The sequence below is a fragment of the Plodia interpunctella genome, chromosome 4 (genome assembly GCF_027563975.2).
Source record: "Plodia interpunctella isolate USDA-ARS_2022_Savannah chromosome 4, ilPloInte3.2, whole genome shotgun sequence".
In the NCBI taxonomy this organism is placed as follows: Eukaryota; Metazoa; Arthropoda; class Insecta; order Lepidoptera; family Pyralidae; genus Plodia; species Plodia interpunctella.
Genome location: NC_071297.1, coordinates 4,800,363 through 4,816,994, shown reverse-complemented (window position 1 = coordinate 4,816,994; position 16,632 = coordinate 4,800,363). Strand labels below are relative to the sequence as shown.

The following is a 16,632-nucleotide window of genomic DNA, read 5'->3' as shown; positions in this document are numbered from 1 at the left end:
GGACAGACAGAGGGACATGGCGAAACTATAAAGGTCCTTATGTGTAGGACCACAGGACCCTAAAAAGGGCATTTATGTTCTTCCTCTAATTTCCTAAACAGCTGATGGGACGAAGTCTAGAATGTCGAAGTTATTACTAGTACCTACCTATTTTTTAAAGACGATCCTACAGTTATGGTTGTTGCGGAACCTATAAAACTTTGAATTCTTTTAAAGTAATTAATGGAAATTGCTAAACTTAATGATCGCAAAAAAAAACAACGCTTATCGATCTGTCCATTACTGGAGCCCAAACCATTTATGCAAACACGACGATTACCACATAGCACTGGGTAAAATCAGTGAAAACTATGTTTTCTTTATAAATAAGTAATCATCATCTATTTAATTTAACGTGTTAAAAATTGTACACAAAATTACTAACATGAATCAATCCCCCACCCTCACGAAACTAAACAAAATCTAGGTATTGCAATTTTATTTTTATTTTATATTACATGGTTTGATTATAAATCAGTTCCAGGTGAGTGTAAGATGAGTTTCGGCGGAAGCTCAGGCAATACGTCAGCTGTTTAACGATGGAATAAAGTCAATGGAATGGATTCCATTATTAGACCGTACGGTAGATCAGTCATCATCCGATCCAAAATAAATACATTTTACGATCATTAGCTATTAAGTCGCCGCAGTATTTTATGTCATAATATTTACCTTTACTGTAAATTAACCCATCTATTCCCGCGCGGCCCGATCTGACTCGACATTATTGTTGTTCAATTGTTTTTATTATCTCCAGGATCGAAAGGTTTTATTAAATAATAAGTATTAGCAAAATAATATTTTCGTTGCGTGAGGCGCGTCTCGTAGGAAATACGCCTGAAAAATTGATCAAGCCATATAGGTAATTAATTAGCATTTCTAGATTATTATAATTTATGTCGTATGTACCTACCATATAATATACTTTATGATGGGTGTTGAAAATGGAACATATTCACATCAATTCTGAAATGAAAGGCATGATGAATTTTACAACCACCAATTTAGTGTAACCATTAAATAATTAGCTATTTGACCTCGGCTCTTTTAATTGCCCTAAAATTATCAACGCCAACAAAACCAAATCGTATTACTAAGATAAATACTTACATAAATTTATTTTAATATATCGTAGACGTAGAGCCCGAAGAGTTTCGTAGCAAGGCTGCGTAGCAGTACGTAGCAGTAATAACGTCACGGTAACGTTTTTGTGAATAAGGGGATTCTAAGATTTTAATAGTTATTTATAACAAACTAAACATACAGACTAGCTATATGTGGTCCAAATGAAAAGGGATCTTATGGCACCCGGCACTTTCGCCATAATTGCGGTTGTTTTGTATTGGAACAACGGCAATAAAATACAGTGCCACCAGCCTTAAGGCCCTTTTGATTTAGACGACCACATAATATTATAAACCCAACAATAAAAAATCGAATACTTACAAATAACACAATAGTAAAGCTAAGAACTCTGTAGTTATTTAAAATGTTCTTTAGATTTAGTTCCAAATTATTGTGACATCGCTCTAGATATAAAATTATGTTGATGTTATTATCAAGAGAATAGAAAAACCGAAAGTATCAAAGCCGAAGATTTTTTGGCTGCGAACCAATACAGAATAAAAATAAAAATTTGAGTAGCTGTGTATTTACAAATGAAAAAGCACTTTACTCAATTTCCTTTGTGATTGCTAATGGTGTATTCGTCAGAAAAGTATAACAGAATTATAAAAAATTAAGGAATGCCCTGTGCAATTTTTCAATAGCATTCCTTAAAGCGGTCTCTCTAAACTCCTTACACCTACTAAGCAAAGAAATGATTATATTCTAATTCTAACTAGTTATAAAAAAACTTGTTATCGTATCTGAAAGTCCGTATTGTACATCTAAATAATAGTAACCAAACTGTAATTTATTTATGTGTAAATGCAAATTATTCATTTACAAATCAGTGATAAAAACTTATTGCATAAGTTTATTCAATTTTCCAATAAGTTATATTGCATTTAAAAGAATAAATATTGAATAAAGTTTCCTCAGTGCCATCAATCTCATCGAAGTCGGATGCGGCTACGCCCGTCACGAAAATAATTACGGAATGTCGTTCTGAACCCAAATTCCTTACAAAAATATACTGAAGAACTGAATGCAAAAATAAAGATCGAAAAATAAATACTTCTATACTATTTTTTCTGTGTATGTCTTCAGTGCAATATTTACTATTTAATATTATACTTCATACTTAAAATAATTACTTACTTCTTATTTTTCAAACCGCCAGAAATACAAATAAAAAGTAGAAGACACGAAAACAAATCACATTGCTCTATTTGGTGAAATAAAAAGATAAAGTTTTAAATTAAGCACTACGCGAAGTTGCCGACGCACGTCAGGACGGCGCGGCCTGAATATCGCTAAATGCAACTGGCTCTCACCGCGAACCACACAAGACTGCCTTGCGGACTAGACTATACTATACAAGTCACTTTGTGAAAACGTATACTATACTACCATACTTTCACGCCGAGTGACATTTTACGCTATCTTTTCAATGCTCAATTTAATCTTGTTTTATTCCCAAAGCCAATGTGATACTCCCAATTACTCGCTGTTAAATATCTACCAAATTACACAACTAAAGTTGCTTTGTTAATAGTTTACCTATATAAAAAATAAAATGCATAAAAGTATTTATTTTATCAAACAGGTTAATGAAATGTCACTTTAATTCATTAATTTTATTAATTACGCGACTGACTATATTTTGTTCTAATCTATATATATAAAAGAACAAGCGTTTTCTTTTACCTACTTATCAACGCCCAGCTAAAACCATAGAAGCTATATAATCGCGAAATTTGGACAGTAGCTTTAGGTTATTAAGTTAAGATAAGAAAGGAATTTTCAAAATTCGACCCCTAATGGGGGTAAAATTTGTATGAAAAATAACGAAAATCTTCACTGATCTACTTGAAAATTGGCATAGATGCCATGCAACAAAAATAATGAAACCCGTGTTAAAGGATTTTTTAAAATTTGGCCTTTAATGTAGTTAAATGAGTGTGAATAGAAATAACGATCTGACTCGTAATAATCCCATTCAAAATTCGTCAATTAAAGATATGCTGTCTACTCAGCTCAGCGATAACCACCATTGAATTCACATTGTTACTGTTAATGGTTCGAATCCTGAACTTAAAATATTTTGAATTAAATCTGATTATTTATTAGGGTGATTTCTGAGAAAGATTTATTATGGTTTTACCCGTGGTTTTACTCGAGCGAAGCCGGGACAGGCTGCTAGTATAATACGAATGCTATTTTACTCCGAGGTTGAGTTGAAACTTTGCAGTCATAGGCTCACAGACTTCACTCTTCGACAAGATTTAACACATATTTACGGTTTTAACTTTATTTTTGTTATTGTCATTAGAAAATTACTAAGTAAGTACCTATTTTGACAAAAGTTATTATTGTTGTTAGAAAGATCCTTTTGCACTCAATGCGTGTCAAAAAATCAAGTCCATGCAGTAAATCGTTAAGGAATTCCCTCGCCGGGAGTCGTTTCTGTGTGCACCATCAGATCATGCTTGCCATGATATTTATTATTTACTAGGACTTCGATTTCGTGGGAATTTTGAGATAAAATATAGCCTATAGCAATCTAGGATAATGTCACTTTCTAATGGTGAAAGAATTTCTAAAATGGGTTCGGTGGTTTCGGAGATTACCCTCCTCAAACATACATACCTCTTTATAATAATACCTAGTATACAGGCGACAGTGCGGACATTATACCGGCTCCACTCTGTCTTCAAATAGTTTGCCAAACTTTAACGATTTAGATAGACCGGTTTTTTAATTGCGGTAAATAAATCTAACTACGCAATGTTCATTCGCGTCGGCATGTGTCTAGTTCGGTGATAGTGTGGACAGTGTGATGTTAAATGTGGTCTGCATTAGATGATCCTAAGTCACAAAAGAAAAAAGATGGCACCTGTATCAAAATAATCACCACACCATAGACAACAAGTCACCCACAAGCATGTGAAGAAAACGGATTTTTGATGAACTTAAGTCATGGTATTAGTATTTTATATGTATTTTATTAGCTGTACTGTTATACGGAGTAGGTACCTACTGATATAATTTAGTATTACTGCGAATTTATCCCGCCAGAGTGCTACACTGTGTTAGGTAAACAAAAGCTTTGTCGCCTTTTGCTAAATCGATTAAAACGTCTATTTTAAAGTACTTAATCAATCATTTCATTAAGAATTCGTTTGTGAAAATATAGCATACGCAAATCGTCCATAAGATAATCAATAAAATAAAAATTTAAAAAATTACGTTTTCCATAATTAATTCATACAGGTAAGATCTTCAGTCAAAATTAAGTTTATATCAGTTTATGACCACAATTGACCAAATGATGCAGAACATAACCTAAAATAGAATCATTATTTTCAGGGTAATCCACTAAATCCTTTTTTTTTCCTTTTAACTCGCACCACGATGGCGTAGAAGGTATTTTTGTTAGTAAATTGCAACAATATTGAAAATTGGCGCTTGTGACCGAATAAAATATTGTCTTTGCCTGTGACATAAACGGAAGAGCAAACCAAATTTTAAAAAAAGAAGAAAAAAAAAGTATGGCGTTTGGCAACAGCAGCAGTATTTTGTGTGTTTTATTTTGTAAATTTGGTTTTCAACTAATTTCACATAACTTTTCAGATTATTATTTGTCGAGTGTGGATGATTTTCAAGACTAACGCTGAATATTTCTAGAAAAGTGGCCACATTATGATATGTATATTAAAACCGTAATTTAATTTTTTTCGTTCACAATCGCTGTCTTTAGAATTTACCAACAAATACTGTAAAACTAAAATCACGGCGTCGAAAAATCCTGAAGAATCTGTCCACCAAGACACTGACAACCGATATAAGGTCTAATATAATAACAATTTATTCTATATTGCTGCTTTCAGCCAACATTTATTCGCATATTTTACGAGGCAATAACACAGAATACCTACATAATAGTACGAGTAGCAATAACCTAATAATCTAAATAATTTCAGATGCCAGCAGCAAGTTTCGGTTCTCTGTCACAATTACCAGCAAATGGAGATTGCGGTATTAAGGATGTTTGGAATCATAACCTACATGAAGAGTTCCAAATCATAAGACAGGTTTAATTTTTTGTTAAATATTATTAAACTGCATTCACTATCTAACTTGTAGTTAGTCGGCATAAAACAGAAATGTATTGTGCTCACTTCAAATTTGTAATAATACTGAAGTCACTATGTTCTTCTGCTCAGTGACATGCTTTATTTAGTGACAATGTTACGAGGGCTGCTATTTATGTATCCGGAACTGGCCAATAATTCTAGAATATTTAAAAAGTAATTACAACATTTGAAAATAGAACTCTTCGGCTAGAAAATAAATATTTTTCATGTCCCTGTCATTTGTTTTTTTCAATTGGCGCCAATTTTGAAAATAGCTTGTCTTCATTGCCATGGATTTAACTCGTGAACATTTTCGCGCGATGATTTATTATGATTTTCGGCGTGGATTAACTCAAAAACAGTGCATCGAACAACTGATTTTAACTTTTGGAGATGAAGCACCATCGAAAACCACTGTGTATTATTGGTTTAAGGAATTTCAACGTGGACGGTCTATGCTCACGGATGAAATTAAGGAGGGTCGTCCTAAATCGGTAGTGGTACAACAAAATATTGATGCTGTGCGACAATTAGTAATGCAAGATCGTCATGTTACATACCGCGAGATAGAGGCGTCTCTGGGCATTAGTATGACGAGTATACACGCGATATTACACGAACATTTAATTGTTAAAAAAATTTGTTCGCGTTGGATTCCGCACAACTTGAGCGTAGATCAAAAACAGGCTCGTGTCGACTGGTGTAAGAAAATGATAAAAAAATACAACCGTGGCACGTCAAAAGCTGTTTATAATATCTACACAGGTAACGAAACCTGGATCTATGCTTATGACCCTGAAACTAAACAGCAGTCAACGGTGTGGGTCTTTCAAGATGAACCGAATCCAACAAAAGTTGTTCGTGCGAGAAGCACTTTAAAGCAAATGGTCGCTTGTTTTTTTGGTATCAACGGACATGTAGCTACAGTGCCACTAGAGAATAGTAGGACGGTTAATTCTGAATGGTACACCACCATTTGTTTGCCAGAAGTCTTTGAAAAAATACGAAAGAACAACCCACAACGCAGAATCATACTTCATCACGACAACGCTAGCTGCCACAAGTCGGCTGAAACAAATAATTTTTTGGAGGGTCAAAAGATTGAATTGACGGGTCATCCGCCGTACAGCCCCGACCTGGCACCCAATGATTTTTATTTATTTCCAAACATTAAAAATAAATTACGTGGTCAACGTTTTTCGAGCCGCGAAGAGGCCGTTGATGCGTTCAAAACACACGTTTTGGACATACCTCAATCAGAATGGAAAAAGTGCTTTGAAAATTGGTTTCATCGTATGCAGAAGTGCATAGATCATCGCGGAGAATACTTCGAGAAACAATAAAACCATATGTAATAATATATGTTTGTTTAATTTTGTTATTCCGGATACATAAATAGCAGCCCTCGTATTCTCGTATTCTAACTAATATTCAACTTTATTATATTAACTAAGTTAAGGAAACTGAATTATATTCAAAATTCTATGCTATATATGTTAGACTCAACAATGGTCTGGTCAATACTTACATAAAAATTCACTTTTATACAAAAACTTAATAATTATTTTTTCAGGTTGTTCAGAAATATCATTGGGTAGCAATGGACACTGAGTTTCCTGGAGTTGTAGCTCGACCTATTGGAGAATTCAGATCAACTGCAGATTATCAATATCAACTTTTGAGGTTCGGAGACTCTTTATTTGAAAAACTTTTTTCCCTTTTTTACCACTTAGTGATTCATTATAATAAGATACAGTAAACATTAGGTGTAAATCAAGATATCCAAAGTCATTATAAATTTCCCCCTTTTTTTCATATAACTTGATGTGCTGTGGAACGGTCCACTAATGTTTACTGTACCTTCTTATAATAAATCACTAAGTGGTAAAAGAGGGAATTGAATCAAAATAATAAATGAAATCAGACATACATACGGATGTACAAAAATATGTCTGGTTTCATTTATTATTTTGATTCAATATCATAAAAACAATAAATCAAAGTAGTGGAATAGGTTGAATAGGTCAATATTATATTTATTTCAAAATCTGTTAATAGTTCAAAAATAATATACCTACCTACATAAACATTTCTATTATTTTATACATACAGAGAGATTAAGGATTTCCATTTGTCCTCCTTTCTTACAATTCTCTCTTGAAACTTACACCTCTTAATATGTAAAAAATAATAATTATAGTTTATACCTACTTACTTTTTTTTTATTCATTTAGGTGCAATGTGGATCTGTTAAGAATAATCCAATTAGGACTGACATTTATGGATGAAAATGGTAAAACACCCCCGGGTTACACTACTTGGCAATTCAATTTCAAATTCAATCTGCAGTAAGTATGTGACAGATTTTAAAGCTGAATTTTAATTCAAATAATCTGATAATCGTTCATTCATTCCAAGACCTGATGTATTAAGCAGTGCTCTAGGGTCTTGGACATGTCCCTAACAGGCAGCTCGAATTTTGAAGACCTTTATTTACAAATAATTGTAATTTTTTCTTTTATAAATATATGCTAGCATTCTCCATATTGTAACTTTCAAAAATGTCAACTTTCAGGGAAGATATGTATGCACAAGATTCTATTGACTTACTGCAAAACTCAGGATTACAGTTCCGTAAACATGAAGAAGATGGTATAGAACCACTTGAATTTGCAGAATTGCTCATGTCATCAGGTAAGAGGAATAATAATAATAATTAACTATTAATTACTAGCTGCACCCCGGGACTCCCAATTTTTAATTATTTGTACCAAATGTTCCTTGTAACTTTTAATTATTTAGTGTCTCGGTTGATGCGAATAAACTTCTTATCTACCTTCATAACAATTGGTCCAGTAGATAATAAGTGTAATATGTGGAATATGTGAGTAAGTGGAATATGTGGGACATAATAGAAAAAAACGCTTTCTTTTCTTTTTTTTAATAAAAATAAAAAAACAAATTTAGCTAAATTTTATTGAAAATTTTAATTATCTATTTTATACATTTACCCTTTGTGCAAAAGTATGCTTATGTCATATTTTTAAAACATTGGGACAGAGTTGAACCGCGCGGGATAGCAAATTCTTCCCACCAAAATGGTGACGTCTGTATGAGGAATGTAGATATTACCTAATTATACAATGGTCTTCTTTTTACATAATGTTACATATATATTTAAAGTTTTTGTAGTTATTTACTAATGTTGAAATTCATCAGATAATATTGGTTTTTAATTTTTTACAGGGCTTGTACTCATGGACAACATCAAATGGTTAAGTTTTCATTCTGGGTATGATTTTGGATACTTATTGAAACTTTTGACAGACCAGAATTTACCACAAGATGAGAATGACTTTTTTGAAAGTTTAAGATTATATTTTCCTACAGTTTATGATGTTAAAGTGAGTATTTTGTTTTATACTTAAAATATATTGATAAATCTGGTCATATTTGGCTTTTAGAGCTTGATCATCTCTGTGGATCTATTGGTGAAAACCGCATGAAAATCTGTGCAGCAGTTTTTGAGTTTATCGCGATATTAGATGATAGCTATAGTATGAAACATGTACATAGATAGCATAAATTTAGCCCTATTATTTAAATCCTATATTGCAGTATTTGATGAAACTTTGCAAAAACCTGAAAGGAGGACTTCAAGAAGTTGCAGACCAGCTGGAGCTGAGACGAGTTGGGCCGCAGCACCAAGCAGGCTCAGATTCTCATCTCACAGGAATGGCATTCTTCAAGATTAAAGAAGTAGGTTCTGTTTAATTTACTTCATTATGGATTAAAAGATTTTCATTACTGCTTAATCAACTAAAACAGGAAGGCAAATAATTTAAATAATGTATTAAAACGGAAATGTATTCCTTAATGGTTTATAAAATACATAACATGCTACCAGAAATACATCGACATATTATCAATAATAACAATATTAGTATAATATAATAGCAATGGAAACCACTTTCTACCTCCTGCTGAAAAGCCCAAGTTACGATTACTATACTCACATAGACGATGGCATTGCGCAAGTCGTCTTGTATGGACCGTAACCCGTGATGTTTTGTCAATATTATAATCTACTAGCGACCCGTCCCGACTTCGCTCGGGTAAAACATAATAAATTATTCACCTAAACTTTCCTTAGGAATCACATTATTTGTTGGTGAAAACCCGTGCAGTAGTTTTTGAATTTATCGCGAACAAACAGACAGACAGACGCGGCAGAGGGCTTGTTTTATAATATGTAAGGATTATATATCTAAGGATTATATAGCTAATTTAAAAATTATTACATACATTTGGGAATCTTCCGTCATTTTTTTGTTTTATTATTGACTTATGTGTGTTACATTTCAGATATTTTTTGATGACAACATTGAAAGTTCAAGTGGTCACCTGTATGGCCTTGGAGCACCATTTTCGGTCAATGTCAACAATTTCCAAGACAATGGAGAGAATGGCAACTCATCTTGATTTGGGGGATCTGTTTGTCGGGTCCACCACATCTGACTCCATAAGTATTCCATCAAACTAGACTTATGGAGAATAGATAATGTTAAAATATAAAGTGCTGTACATATTCTATCATGTCTACAAAGATTTGTTATATATGTTTACTTTGAAAATCATATTGTAAATGAAAACAAAGGGTAAATCAGAATGTGACTAAAATTATTTCATTTTAGTGTTTAATACATATTCAAGAAATTATTTTATCATTACAATTTGCATGCAATATACTTAAAGAAAATGCACATTTAATGCTGTTAACTTGAAAAGGTGACCAATATATTTTATTAATCAATAAATTTGGAAATAGTTAAAAACGAAAATATTTTGGAGAGAATATTAGTCAGTTTTTCAAGTGAAAACGATTATACAAATTGATCAATTATTTGTACATGTATTTTATACACATAGACATAAGGACATACCTACGTATTTTTTTTCTAAGACTTTTTCTTTTGCTTTTGTTATAAGTATTAGTTTGATATCTATTGTTTTGTAAAGAAAGATAATAAAACTTAATTTAAAAATACTTTAACTTCGTTGTCATTGATTATTTCTTTTTAGACACCATATTCAAAAATATAATCAAACTAAAATCTAAACACTCATTCGTTTTTCAGCTTGTGTAGTTGTAACTACAAAAAGCCAAGACTATGCTATGCCTCAAGTATTGACTATACCTTTTTATTTACCTACATCCTAACAAACTTCCATATTATGATATTAGTAGTAGGATACCTATTTTAATCCTCGCGTATCATGTATCCTAGTCCTCTCGTACCATGCCGTGCCTTCTAGGCGAAAGATTAAAACTGCGAGATCAGCTGTACTTCTGTTGCCAAAATTTGCTTTGGGGGTCCAACCCCCCTCCCCTCAAGCATCCAAACTTGCGGAAATGTGTAGTTTTCGAATTGTTTTTCGCAGTTCTACTAGTTCATAGGTATATCCATGCATGTATAATAAGTGCTGTTATATTGTGAAAAACCTACCAACCAATCCCTCCCTTCCATCTAAACTTTATTTTAGCGCGGCAGCTTTGGAACCATAACTTACATGAAGAGTTTCATGTTATTAGACAGGTAAGAGTTTTTTAGAAAACTAGATTTTATCAAATCTTTATAATCAATGACATTCATATATACATACCTACATCATAATCAATATTCAACTGCCACCAAATATTGGTCTGACTATAACCAGTAATGTTAAAGACAAAGAAAAAGTACTACTTACTTTCATCTAGGAAACTGCAACACCGCCCGTTCGATGGTGGTATTGGGATAAGAAAAAATCCCAGTGTAGCACTGCCGGCGTTCTTGTCCTCAGTTTATAGTACGCAAAACCTCATTGGTAAAATTCTTGGCCCATCACTTTGTGATGCAGAGGTTGCATGCTTGGCTGAAGCTTGGAACGCCTGGTCCAGTGCAGTTGGTCCGAATGTCGATATACATTTGAATCTGGCCTCGCAGCGGCAATGGGACGAGCCGCTTTGTTTGCTTGTCCAGGAAAACTTACTTGAGATTGCTGATTGTCCTGCGGAGCGGTCTCGTCTTTTGGCAAGCTATGAGCCAGTCAGGTTTTTGCTTGAACGCTATTCCTTCAACTAGTGTAAGAGACACTACTAGACGAGACTGGCTATAGTCTGGCAGTAAGCTTTCGATTAGTGGCCAGAACTAATGAACCACATCGCTGTCGTTGTGGGGAAGATGTTGACCACTTAGGTCACCACGGTTTGGCTTGTCGTCGTAGTTACTCGTAATGCAGGCCGCATCTCACGCCATGCTGCACTGAATGACGTCATCCGTCGCGCTCTTACCAGTGCCAGCAGTCCTACTGCTGGCTCGCCGGCACTGGTACCCTACACGGCACTGGTATAGCCTACTGGCATTTCAAGAGATGACGGTCAGAGGCCTGACGGCATGACACTCATTCAGTGGAAGAAGGTCGTTGGTGTGGGATGCGACGTGCGTGGATACAGTAGCTCCATCCCACGTAGCAGCGACTGCATGTAAGGCTGGTGCGGCTGCGTTGGCGGCAGAGTCCGACAAAAGGCGTAAATATGCATCTCTGGGAGAGCCATACATATTTACGCCTTTTTCTATAGAAGCCCTGGGGTGCGAATGCAAAAAAAAAATCCGCACACCTGTCTCTGGAGACCCAAGGGCTGGTGACTATTTTGGCTAACGTTTGAGTTTGGCCATACAAAGAGGAAATGTCGCCAGCCTTCTCAATTTTTTATTTAAATTAATTTAGTATTTATTACTTTAGTTTTAATTTTAACTTATAGTAAATATGTTGTAAATACTTTTATTAATTTGGTATATATTAGTCGTGCAATCTAATAAATATTTTTTACTGTTTGTAGATGAATAAATAAATATTTAATAATATTATGTATAATATATGTCTATGATTTGACAAAATAAATTTAATATGGACATTTTTCTAGGAAACTTCCTCCCTTGCGAACTATCGCAAATTTCCAAGAAAAATGTCATCAGAAATTTCACTAGATCTATCTGAAGAAAATGCTCCGACTTTCCGAGACCGGCACAAACGTCAATGTTTTTGCATTCATATTGTCTGTCATTGTCAATGCCGACTTCACTCAACTATCGCCACCACAGCCACAGACCATTTAGACTATCGCGGACCAGTTCGCCGCTTAGCGTATTCGGCATACATTGCTGGTTTTTCATTGTGCTAAATAAAAGCACTCATTATAAACTGCCCCATATTCATGCAGTTGTCCGTGTGGGCGATAGTGTAGTATAGGCGGCATCATTCATATACACACCAGCAGCAAGGACAACACACACACACACAAACAACAGGGCCGAAAGAAAAAATCTGAACCTGATTGTCTAGTGGGATTAGTTTTTGATTTTAATTTCAGTTTTGTAAAAATAAATAGAAAGTTGTATAAAGTTAACAATTGGTTAATTATTTTTATCATAATTTTACTCCGTATCGCTTCCTTTAATACCGACATAGATTCTGCGAAATCGGAAAGTAATATAGGAATAATCTACCATACCAGTGCCAGTTACAAATATGATAACGAATAGTACATTATAAATGGCTTTCATACCTTATTAAGTCGTTTTAAAAAATTTTGGTACTTCGAAGTAACAGGTAGATCATAGTGCGATTTATCACAAGTTTGAAGTTTTTGGAAATGTAAGTAAAAATAAATTACCTAGGTAGTTACCTATTCTTTGAGTTTCTCATGAATGTTACAGATTTTTATATGTCAACAGAAAATGCTCACAGTATGAACAGCTATGTTATTGTATTATTCTTAAGATCCCAAGACTTAACCAACTTTAGGATTATTTTAACTCAATATGTGGGAATTGTGTGATATGTCTTTATTTTATATATATATAAGAAACTAACAAATAAGTTCAATAATAAAGGTGACAATAAATTACAGATGCCTGCTGCTAGTTTTGGAGCGTTAGTATCAAATGTAATAAAGGAAGATTGTACAATCAAAAATGTTTGGAACCATAACTTACATGAAGAGTTTCATGTTATTAGACAGGTAAATGTTTTTAGGAAACTTTAGATTTTATCAAATCTTTATAATCAATGACATTCATATATACATACCTACATCATAATCAATATTCAACTGCCACCAAATATTGGTCTGACTATAACCAGTAATGTTAAAGACAAAGAAAAAGTACTACTTCCATCTAGGAAACTGCAACACCGCCCGTATGACATGGTGGTATTGGGATAAGAAAAATTCCCAGTGTAGCACTGCCGGCGTTCTTGTCCTCAGTTTATAGTACGCAAAACCTCATTGGTAAAATTCTTGGCCCATCACTTTGTGATGCAGAGGTTGCATATATACCTACATCATAATCAATATTCAACTGCCACCAAATATTGGACTGACTTTAACCAGTAATGTTTAAGATAATAAACAATACCTAATTTAGCTTGATTATACATATTAATCTTTCAGCTCCCACATGGCCCTATTTGGCAGCAATCCTATCGTTCTTATCTCCACCCTTGATGGGTTAAAAAGCCAAATACCTATTTGACTGACTGACATGTTTAAGTTAAAAACAATAAATAATTTATCATATTAAGAAGTCAATTTTTTAAACAGATAGTTCAAAAATACCACTGGGTCGCTATGGATACAGAGTTTCCAGGAGTTGTAGCCCGCCCCATTGGCGAGTTCCGCTCAACTGCAGATTACCAATACCAACTTTTGAGGTAAATACTCTCTTTGCACTATATTAATGCAGTTATTAATTGTAATATTTTTATCATATGTTTATATGTAATTCACAAAAACATTCCTAGCAACAAAATTATTAGTAACTTGTTGTGCCCCGGCACTTCGCTCTGGTGGGATAAAAAGTACCCTACTTATGTGTTATTCCAGGTTATTTTCTACCCGTGTACCAAATTTCATAACAATTGGTCCAGTAGATAATGCATAAAGATGTAACAAACTTACTTCCGCATTTATAATATTAGTTGGGATTATAGTTCAATATTACCTGGCAAGTAGCCCAAATTTCCTCATGACCAACTGAATTTTTTTTTCGAATGGGATCAGTACTTTGGTATTATTGTAATATATTTTTTTAAGTCATATCACTGGATTTATGTCATTACCTTGTCAACGATACATAATCATAAATATGTTTTACTGTCCCAAGGAAAATCATAACAATAAACTAGTTTATGTTACACTGAATGTCTGTCTCTGCCAAATTTCAGTAGTTTTTTAGTTAAAAAAAATACAAATCTTTTCTTGTATAATATTCATACAAAATTAACTTTTTTTCAGGTGTAATGTAGATTTGTTGAGGATAATTCAACTTGGATTGACATTCATGGATGAAAGTGGCAAAACACCACCTGGATGTACCACCTGGCAGTTCAATTTTAAATTTAACTTACAGTAAGTGATCTGTTCTTCAAAAGTAGCTTCACTTAAATTATGTATAATAAAATCTCATCATTATATTTGTGCACGAACGATCACCTTGAAACGCGTGTATAGATTGCGCCTTCGTTCGTATTGTCTGTTTCTTTTTCTTCACATGATATATGATACCTCCAGCACGCAAATTACGCTACAAAAATTCGCACCGCAATTCCGACATAAATCTTTACACATTTTGGCCTTCACTTTGAGTTAAAATTCAACAAGGCAATTGATAATTTTAGGGAGGACATGTATGCTCAAGATTCAATTGATTTGTTGCAAAACTCTGGACTACAGTTTCGTGAGCATGAGGAGCATGGCATTGAACCTTTGGAATTTGCTGAACTTCTAATGTCTTCGGGTAATAATTTGACATCCAAATATATATTTTGCCGTTTAAATTTAAATGCATATCATAGCAGTGGTAACTGCTATTTCATTATTTTTCACTTTACAGGTATAGTTCTTATGGATAATATCAACTGGTTAAGCTTCCATTCAGGATATGATTTTGGTTACCTACTAAAACTTCTGACCGACCAGAATTTACCTCAAGAAGAAAACGATTTCTTTGATAGCCTAAGGCTATATTTTCCCACGGTTTATGATGTCAAAGTAAGTACCTAATTTTATTATTTCCTTGTGATGAATACTCATACCTTGTAATAAACAAGGTATGTATTCATGTACGTTTTCCTTTGGATTTTTAATACATTATAATTTGTTGGCAGTATTTAATGAAGCTTTGCAAGAACTTAAAGGGCGGCCTGCAAGAAGTGGCAGATCAGTTGGAGCTGCGGCGCGTGGGGCCCCAGCACCAGGCGGGCTCCGACTCGCATCTCACTGGAATGGCCTTCTTCAAAATTAAAGAAGTATGTTTCGTCTTTATTGTCTATTTTTGTTATTATTTACTAGCGGCCCGTTCCGGTTTCGTTTGAGTAAATCCACATATATGCCACACCTAAACCTTGCGCCATAATCACACTATCCATTGGTGAACTTATAAAAATCCGACCAGTAGTTTTTTTATCGCGTTCATACAGACAGACGTAAAATTAGAACCTAATTTCACCACCATATCCACTTCAATATTTTTATTTTGTTCAATTTCATCAAATGATACTGATAATCTACCTACAATAATAATGTTATAAAAATAAATTTCAGATCTTTTTCGATGGTAACATCGAAAGTACCAGTGGACATCTTTATGGGTTAGGAGCTCCATTCTCCACGAGTGTGAATAATTTCCAAGACAACGGCGAAAGTGGAAACTCTTCTTGATCCGGAGACTCGCTGTGTGTGACTAGCCTCACACCTCAACCGCGCGTTTTTCACATCACAGAGTGATTGAATACATGGCGAACTGAGACAGTGAAACAACTCAATTTATGATTGCAAGTTAATGCAATTCACAAACATGTTTAACAGTATTATGATAAACAATTAAAACATTATACAATTTTTAGGATACACTATTGTCTAGTCCTAGGTACGAGTAATTTATACTATTGCATAAAAGGCATTTGATTTTTAATATGATCTCAGTAAAGTACTTATTTAATACTTATTGAATAGAAAACTAATTTCAATTTAGATCTTTAAATAAACTAATATCTTGAATTTTCAACGGCGTTTGTTTAGACATAATTCAATCCAAAGAAATGAATGCAAGTGTTATCTTATATTTTTCTTTCTCACACTATCTACTCGATCTACTTCAAAAATTTCGCAATAAACAGCTGCATGGAAAGACATGCTACCTTCCATCACGAGACAAAAAAAGATAATTCCCTGAGTAGCAGATCAAGATTTTTTTATTTCTGTGGGGAATTCACGCGGGCACAAACTATAACTTGATAAGTATATGTA

At 33.8% G+C, this 16,632-nt stretch overlaps 3 protein-coding genes across 4 annotated transcripts in view; 2 read left to right on the top strand and 1 right to left on the bottom strand.

The window, feature by feature from the left end:
* rdgC (retinal degeneration C) overlaps positions 1-2,507 on the bottom strand; it is a 47,774-nt gene extending 45,267 nt beyond the window's left edge. For both annotated transcript variants that reach the window (XM_053744187.1, XM_053744188.1), the window contains exon 1: positions 2,302-2,507. The gene's annotated coding sequence lies outside the window, so the exon portion shown is untranslated. The remainder of the gene's footprint in view (positions 1-2,301) is intronic.
* Positions 2,508-4,679: 2,172 nt separating this feature from the next.
* On the top strand, positions 4,680-10,326 carry LOC128669469 (CCR4-NOT transcription complex subunit 7-like). The gene is made up of 8 exons (XM_053744328.1): positions 4,680-4,992; positions 5,127-5,237; positions 6,853-6,962; positions 7,514-7,627; positions 7,855-7,973; positions 8,526-8,683; positions 8,898-9,038; positions 9,645-10,326. Exons 2-8 carry the CDS (start codon positions 5,127-5,129, stop codon positions 9,759-9,761), a joined length of 870 nt encoding a protein of 289 aa, XP_053600303.1. The 5' UTR covers positions 4,680-4,992; the 3' UTR covers positions 9,762-10,326.
* A 2,292-nt stretch (positions 10,327-12,618) lies between these two features.
* Positions 12,619-16,390, top strand: LOC128669283 (CCR4-NOT transcription complex subunit 7-like). Its single transcript, XM_053744017.2, has 8 exons — positions 12,619-12,977; positions 13,234-13,344; positions 13,927-14,036; positions 14,620-14,733; positions 15,003-15,121; positions 15,218-15,375; positions 15,492-15,632; positions 15,928-16,390. The coding sequence occupies exons 2-8, from the start codon at positions 13,234-13,236 to the stop codon at positions 16,042-16,044; spliced, it is 870 nt and encodes a 289-aa protein (XP_053599992.1). The 5' UTR covers positions 12,619-12,977; the 3' UTR covers positions 16,045-16,390.
* Positions 16,391-16,632: the final 242 nt, after the last annotated feature.